General features: G+C 36.5%; 1 protein-coding gene across 1 annotated transcript; it reads right to left on the bottom strand.

Annotated features, from left to right (window-relative positions):
* Positions 1-7,752: 7,752 nt before the first annotated feature.
* LOC118749576 lies at positions 7,753-8,226 on the bottom strand. The gene has a single exon (XM_036484384.1). It carries the CDS (start codon positions 8,224-8,226, stop codon positions 7,753-7,755), a length of 474 nt encoding a protein of 157 aa, XP_036340277.1.
* Positions 8,227-8,645: the final 419 nt, after the last annotated feature.

Raw genomic sequence — 8,645 nt, 5'->3', positions numbered from 1 at the left:
ATTGGTTTTCAGAAGGTGCCCTGCTAACTTCCACGGAAGTTAGCAGGGCACTCGATATTTTTTAAAATATGTCCGCGGCAAAATTATTCTTTTCACGGATAATTTACGGATAATTAACGGCAAATTATGCGATAGGAATTTTTGCTTTGAGAAAAAGTTGTCCTGCCAAGTTCAGAGAGGTTATTTTAGTTGCTCCATTGGTTTCCGATAAATTCGCAAATATGTGTGGGTCAGCTAGCTTAGCGCTGTTAACCTAGCTGAACAATCTTCAAATTTTTGTTTTAAATGTTCCAAATACATATATGCAGGAATTAGGTGTCTTTTAGGTGTTCTTCAACGCCACTAAAACTAATTTAGTAGCTCCATTAGTTTACGAGAAATTCGCAAAAATGTGTGGGTCAGCTAGGTTTACGTAAAGCTAGGTTTTACATTTTCCAAATATATGCTGGAATTAGGTGTCTTTTAGGTGTTCTTCAACGCCACTAAAACTAATTTAGCAGCTTCATTGGATTCCGATAAATTCGCAAAAATGTGTTGGTTGGTCAGCTTGCTTTCCGAATTAGTTATTCACCCCACTTAAAAAGCTTTTGCTGAGGTGACACATACCAAATTTCATAAAAATCTGCAAAACCATTAAAAAAGAGTCGAGTTATTTATAAAAGTCGTATTTATGAACTGATTTCTTTCAAATTCAAAAGGTATAGTTTCAGTATAATGGAAAATACGTTTACCAAAAACGTAGCCGCTAGGTCGCGCGGGAGGCGAGTTATTTATAAAACCTGTATTTATGAACCGATTTCGTAAGCATGATGAAAAAAGCAGTTGCGAAAAACGGACCCGCTAGGTGGTGCTGGAGTCGAGTTATTTATAAAAGCCGTACTTATGAACCCATTTTGTTAATACACATTCGAAACGTTTATTACTTTCATGATGATTTTTTTTCATTCGAAACATATTCGCCTTATCATACGTCCATAAACCTAGCTGACCCAAGTCGCCAAAAACCAATAAAAATTAGCTAGGAATTAGGTGTCTTTTAGGTGTTAATTAGGGCCTCCAAAATTAATTTAGGTGTTCCTTTGGTTTCCGAGAAATTCGCAAAAATGTGTGGGTCAGCTAGGTTTACGTAACCCACACATTTTTGCGAATTTCTCGGAAACCAAAGGAACACCTAAATTAATTTTGGAGGCCCTAATTAACACCTAAAAGACACCTAATTCCTAGCTAATTTTTATTGATTTTTGGCGACTTGGGTCAGCCAGGTTTATGGACGTCCTTATCATGAGTTTCATCTTCGCTGAACCGGATCACTTTTCGCTTTTGGTTTCCATATCCTTACTATGGGGGGAATCAAAATTTTCTCGTGAATTTTTTTTGGGCGAAACTCAGGATAAAGAAGATTACATACATAAAATGATAGCCATTTCCGTTTTTCGTACTAAACTCAAAAACCACTCAATAGAGCCCAGTCAAATTGTCGGAGGTCCTATTATAGGCTACTAGAAAACACGCTGGTGGCGCTGGAGTAGAGTTAGTTATAAAAGTCGTATTTATTAACAGCTTTCGTTCAAATTCGCAGCATGACTACCTGTATGATGAAAAATTCCTTTGCTAAAAATGGACCCGCTGGAGTTTAGGTATTTAGAAAATCCGTGTTTTTTTTTTTTTAAATCTGATTAGAGTTCATAATTCGTATTGATTTCATGACAAGCAAAGGTTTTGCAGAAAAGGGACCCAACGGATGACGCTGCACCCGAAATATTTATTTATTTATTTATTTATTAATCAAAAACAAACAGGATGTTTACAGACTATATGATAGTTAAATACAAAGACCTTATGACAAGAGCCTTATAAGTAGATTCTTAAAAGTAGTCTTAGAGTATGAGAATACAAAGTCCAAGGAAGAAGAATACGCATTAAACTGTGCTAGCGCCCTCCTAAAAGGAGTATTCATCCCATAGACAGTTTTAGCTATACCCACGAAAAACAATTCATTACAGCGGAGAATGCGTGAGGGAACATTAAAATTAATATCCATGAGCAGGTACGGACAATCTATTGATCCCGCACAGATATCAAAGACAAAACACATCGACAACATAGCACGCCTAGACTCTAAGGACATGAGGTTTATTAGTAAGCAACGAGAGCTATAGGACGGAATGGGATCTACAAAATTCATCGAGCGCAAAGCAAAGCGCACAAAAGCTCGCTGAACAGACTCTAATGCATTAACATGGACTGCATGAAACGTTCTCCAAACGAATACCGCGTATTCTAACCTGGACCGAACTAAGGACGAGTACAACAGTTTGAGAGTATAGTGATCAGAAAACGAAGAACAGTTTCGACGAATAAAGGCCAACATAGTGAACGATTTAGAAACAATATAATTTATGTGAGTTGTGAAGTTGAGCTTGGAGTCAAAATAGACGCCCAGGTCTTTACATTCACTTATTATCATTAGCGGCGAGTTTGAGGTGCAGTAAGATGTTGGAACAAAACTGAAAACTTTCGCATAAGAAGAATAGTGACATTTACTGATGTTGAGGAACAAACGATTACACACACACCAACTATATAAGTTATCCAACTCACACTGGAGAATGGGTGAATCTTCTGGGCATTTAATTTCATAATATATCTTCAGGTCATCCGCATATAGAAGGTAATTACACTTGGAAAAACATGAGGAAATATTAATGAAAAGGACAAATAGTAACGGGCCTAGGACACTACCCTGGGGAACACCAGAGGAAGCAACAAAAGAGTAAGACGATATATTATCGAGTCGAACGACACATTGTCTGTTATCTAAATAGGAAGTTATCCACTTTAGAAATTGGGAGTGAAAGCCTAGACGCTCAAATTTAGCTATCAACATTGGTGAGATACCCTATCAAAAGCCTTAGAAAAATCTGCGTAGATTGCATCCATTTGAAAACCCCTTTGAAAGGTATCCAGACAATCCTCCGTAAATGCAGCTAAATTAGTTAAGGTAGATCTGCCCGGAACAAAGCCATGTTGATTAGGACATATCATATGTTTGACGGCAAAGTATATTTTGTCCTTAACTATGCACTCAAACAGTTTAGAAACTGTGGTTAGCTTGGAAATTGGCCTATAACTCTCAATATCATTTTTATTCCCGCTTTTAAGGATAGGCGTAATAAAAGTCAATTTCCAGTCATCAAGGAAGACTCCAGCAGCAAGTGACATGTTGAAAATGTGCCATAGAGGCTTAATCAAGGCAGGACAACTTTTAATTAGAACGACCGATAAGCCATCGACATCTGTATTAGTGGATGGCTTAAGCTTATTAATGCCATCAATGACATCTTCGGCAGTCAAATCTAATTTCCCGAAGTTGATGGAAGTATCTGAATTAAACAGGAGAGCTTCAGGGACAAAGCCATGATCAGCATCGTCTGAAATAAAATTCGAAGAAAAAAATTTAGCAAACAGATTAGCAGCATCAGAGATGGAATTAGCTGAAACCCCTTTAAGATGAACCGACGCAGGTATATTTGAGCAGTTTTTCTTAGCTTTTATGTAACTCCAAAAGGCCTTGGGGTTACATTTAATATTGCTTTCTATATTACGAATATAATTTCGATGAAAAGACTTGTTGAGTTTGTTGAATTTACCTCTGTAAGACATTAATGTTAGCGAAAAAATTAAAAAAAATCAACGCGATCTCTTAGCGACTTACAACTTGCACTTTATAATACTAAAATTTAGTAATCTACAAAACTGCATACCCAAAATTTTTATAAAAACTAAAAACAAAAAAAATACTTTTGGTAACATTTTTTTTATAACATTTCAAAATATTACTTTTTAATTTATTTTGTTGTTTTAGGAGAACCCTACAATTGTTTTTAACTAGTTTTTATTATGAAACTTTTATTAGCTGGAACAGGAGAATCGGTCTTCTTCAAAATTGGCGCCATTTCTGCACTTTGCACTAAAAAATTTAATACAAACAAATAAAAATTCGAAAATTGGGCTCAACTAGTCTCTTGCAAATTTTATTAGCTTTCATTTAAAAAAATAATTAATGAAATCGGTTGAGAAATGAAGGCTCCAGTGAATTATGAACATTAAATCCCATTTATTGACCACTGTGCATCGGGATGTGACTCACGCAAGTGTCAACTATAATAGATTTAAAAATATCGTAACAGCCAGCTACATCCACATTTTCAAACTGCCGAGACCAATCCAGCTCAAACAAATTATTTAATTCCACAAAATTACAACGCGAGTAGTTAAAAGCAACTGTTTTGGTGGTTGAAATATATAGAAACCTCCACGGGGTTTGTTTATCTTAGACGAATTTTTTTTCAGATGGCTAAATTAAGGATGCTTTTAAGTATGCATATAAAGACCGTAACACTATGTAAGCGTGATCTTCCATCTACCTCCGATTGACGAAGTTGCTCGAGGCGTTATTACAGCAGTAAGACTCAAAGAAACCACATCATAAATATTAAGACGAGTTGTAAAAGTGCCGAATTGACAAGGAAAGATTCGACCACATCTGACCAAGAAGGAACACGATAGGTATATCAATGGTTTCATTTGAACGATATTCATGAGATCACACGACTCAAGCGAAAACTTTTCATCCTGTGGGGCAGCGAGGATTCTTGGCCCTCCTATAATTGAAAACGCTCATCTGTGCTCTTGAGTTTCCATATGACTTTTATTGGCTTACATGGTACACCGGACCAATGCTGAAGTTGCAGGATCATAGAAGAATATTGCGCACGCTTGGCAGAGATCTCACAGGTGGAAATAAGACCATAGGTAAAACGTATTACATCGAAAGGGATTAGTATTCCATATGGAATCACAGCGCTACTATTCTTGGCATATGTGTGAGGAGGATTCCGTTTTTTAGTCGTTTCAATTTAAACTAAAAATGTTTACTTTACAGACTGTTTTTGCTTTTAAACGCTATTTTTGATTTGGCCAACGCAAAAGATCTTATTAGGCGCCGCGAAGCAAGCGGGCATTTGCTAGTGTAAATATATCAATATATATTTACTGAAAATTTATTTTAAAATATACAGTATGGGTCATATCTATAGCACGCCATTTCAAAGTGATATTGTGTGTCACTTATGTTTATTTATTAATTTTTAAGAATTTTCAATTAAAATATAGTTCTTTCTCAGACAAACCCGATAGAAACCCAAGCTTAATAATTTGTAGAAAGCTACAAAAAAACTGCAACAAATTTTCACATAAATTTCAAACTTTTTTTCTCGGAAGTGTTAGAATTTTTTTGAGTACACAGTTTTTTAGCCCCTTCAATTTTAGTCTGATAATGTGCAAATTTGAAGTGGCTACGAATTACCGTTTATTTTTATACCCGAGCGCACTTGTGCACAAGGGTATATTAATTTTGTTCCCATAACGGTTGTTTGTAACAGCCAAAACGAATCGAGATAGATATAGACAAATGTATACATAAATGATCAGGATGAAAAAAGAAATCGATTAAGCCATGTCTGTCTATCCGTCCGTCTGTCCGTCTGTCCGTCCGTCCGTGTACACGATAACTCGAGCAAAAATTGAGATATCTCAACGAAATTTGGTATGTAGGTTTCCCTTAATCCAAGGTAGGTTGGTATTGAAAATGGGCGAAATCGGACTGTAACTACGCCCACTTCCCATATAACGGTAATTTCCAGAAATACGAAAACTGCGATATTTTAGTAACAACTGAAGATAATTCACTCAAAATTGATATTTACAATAACTTTTAGACGAAAAATAAGAATATTATAAATTTTTGGAAAATGGGCGTAGCCACGCCCACTTATGGTTACATGTGTATATCTTGGTAACCGCTGCACCAATTTCTTCCAAACTTGGCACCGTTGGTGGCCTTGATACAGCATACTAAATGGCCGAAAATTTAAAAAATCGGACAATAACCACGCCCACTTCCCATATAACGGTAATTTTCGGAAATACGAAAACTGCGATATTTTAGTAACTACTGAAGATTATTCACTCAAAATAATTATTTACAACAATTTTAGACGAAAACTAAGAGTGTTATACATTTTTGGAAAATGGGCGTAGCCACGCCCACTTATGGTTACATGTGTATATCTCGGCAACCGCTGTACCAATTTCTTCGAAACTTGGCACAGTTGTTGGCCTTGGTACAGCATAAAAAATCGCAGAAAATTTTTAAAATCGGACGATAACGACGCCCACATCCTATATAACGGTAATTTAGAGAAATACAAAATCTTCGATAAATCAGTAAATATTGAAACTAATTTATTCAAAATTGATGCTTGCAACATTTCTTTACCAAGAAATACGTTAATGGTAAAATTTTGGAAAATGGGCGTGGCACCGCCCACTTATGATCACATATATGTATATCGGTAACCGTTCTACCAATTTGTACCAAACACGGTATGGTTATTGTGCTTGCCACATATAAGCAAAGCGTTGAAAATTATTGAAATCGGTGTAAAATTACGGCCGCTTTTCATATAACGGTAAATTTCAGAAATGCTTGAAACTTCAATATATTGAAATTTAAGGACGCTAATTTACTCAAAATTGATACACCCCTTACCATCTAGCGGTAGGTTTCGGAAAGGTGAAAAAACATATATTTAATACTTGCGCCGGGTATTTAATGTTCGGCTCCGCCCGAACTTAGACTTTCTTACTTGTTTAGAATTCTTTTTGTCGCATTGGCTTCCATACAGTGAATAATTTATTGATTTAAATAATTACACATCCCAGCTATACAAGTAAATTCATAAAAAATAAATAAGATTTCAGATGCTTTATGATCTTAAAACTTTATCTAACGCTTGGTTTTCATTGTCAAAATTACTGACATCAAAAACTGCCGTTCACTTGGTGTCAAATACATCATAAAAACTGATCAAATTTAGATATCGCAGTGCATGTCAAAGACTGTCGCCAAAATTTTGGTGTCAGGTGATTGACATTCCGTTTTTCGTCACTGATGTCAAATGTGAAGTGAAATTTTTGGCATTAGTCAAATATTCCAGCCGTTTAGCTATGGACAAACCAAGAATGTGGCTCGATAGAACTCTTCATCCCTATTATCTATTTTGTTCTTTGTTTACTTAACCCTCCGTTTGACGTCCATAAACCTAGCTGACCCAAGTCGCCAAAAATCGATAAAAATTAGCTAGAAATTAGGTGTCTTTTAGGTGTTAATTAGGGCCTCCAAAATTAATTTAGGTGTTCCTTTGGTTTCCGAGAAATTCGCAAAAATTTGTGGGTCAGCTAGGTTTACGTAAAATACATATATGCAGGAATTAGGTGTCTTTTAGGTGTTCTTCAACGCCACTAAAACTAATTTAGTAGCTCCATTGGTTTCCCAGATATTCGCAAAAATGAGTTGGTCAGCACACATTTTTGCGAATTTCTCGGAAGCCAAAGGAACACCTACATTAATTTTGGAGGCCCTAATTAAGACCTAAAAGACACCTAATTCCTAGCTAATTTCTATTGATTTTTGGCGACTTGGGTCAGCTAGGTTTATGGTTTGTTGTAGTATTAGTCACCCGGGTGACTACGAGCATGAACACTTAATCTATGGCAACACGACTAGGAAATGAAAGATAATGTTTGATTTTTTTATCAAAGGTTATTTTTAAATAAAATTTGGTAAGTTGTTTGATTTACATAGCAAAAATATTTTGGGAAAATTAACAAAACCAACGAAGAAATGGCTTAGCAAGCCTGGCAAGTTTCTCCCCTCTTAGTATGTTGGTTACAAACTGGTTTTTCGCACTTTGTGCACCGCTTACGAGAATTGCGCTGACGTTTATCCTGCGAAGCGCATATGTGACATTTGCCTTGAATTTTAGTGCGACTACTTTCATTCAACTGGGATATCTCAGGCTCATATTGTGCGGTGAGAGGCAGTTCATAGCCAAGCATGTCGCAAATTGCTGACCTAAGATTCGGCTTGCCAATGACGTGCTGATTTTGGGAGCGTCGCAGGATGTTGTTGTGGCATAGATCCAAAGATAATTGAACCAGAAATCGACGGCGCGTCAAATTAGATGGCATAATATTTGACTGATTTTCGGCATATATGATATAGGTGGCGAGGGCAGCGATGTCAACTAAATTATAAAACATCGCCAGGGGCCAGCGTCTCGTTGCACGCTTGCAGGAATATTTTGAGCACATTTGGGCCATTGTGTCAGGTTAGAATTCCCGAATACTTTTACAAACCTCCTTTTGTATTGTTATAGTCCAAAATAATTAACGGTTTGCGAGCTTCTGAGTTTGTGTCTATCTCATCGGTTTTGTGCATTGTTGAAAGCAGAACAACCGATTTGTTCCTCTTTGTCACATATGACACTAATGTTGTATTCTCTCGAAATGCAAACGTGCTTTTTCCAACTTGGTCGCCTGGTTTGCACATCAGCTCTGCAGGAATACACCTTTTATTCCGGCGAATTGTGCCAATCATGCTTAGCTTTTTCTTGACTAGCTCTTCTGCTAGTGCTAGAATAGTGAAATAGTTGTCCATGGTAATGTTTCGACCTGAGTTTTCCCAATGTCTCACCAATCGTAACACAACTTTCTCTCCAAGATCTTTGTTTCTTGCTTCG

The sequence above is a fragment of the Rhagoletis pomonella genome, unplaced genomic scaffold (assembly GCF_013731165.1).
Source record: "Rhagoletis pomonella isolate Grant_MI unplaced genomic scaffold, Rhpom_1.0 Rhpom_scaffold_00021, whole genome shotgun sequence".
NCBI lineage: Eukaryota > Metazoa > Arthropoda > Insecta > Diptera > Tephritidae > Rhagoletis > Rhagoletis pomonella.
The sequence above is the reverse complement of the archived record's forward strand: the minus strand, read 5'-3'. Positions and strand labels throughout refer to the sequence as shown.

Excerpts from the sequence above, each read along its gene's own strand:
- LOC118749576 (XM_036484384.1), bottom strand. The coding sequence starts at position 8,226 with ATGGCCCAAATGTGCTCAAAATATTCCTGCAAGCGTGCAACGAGACGC.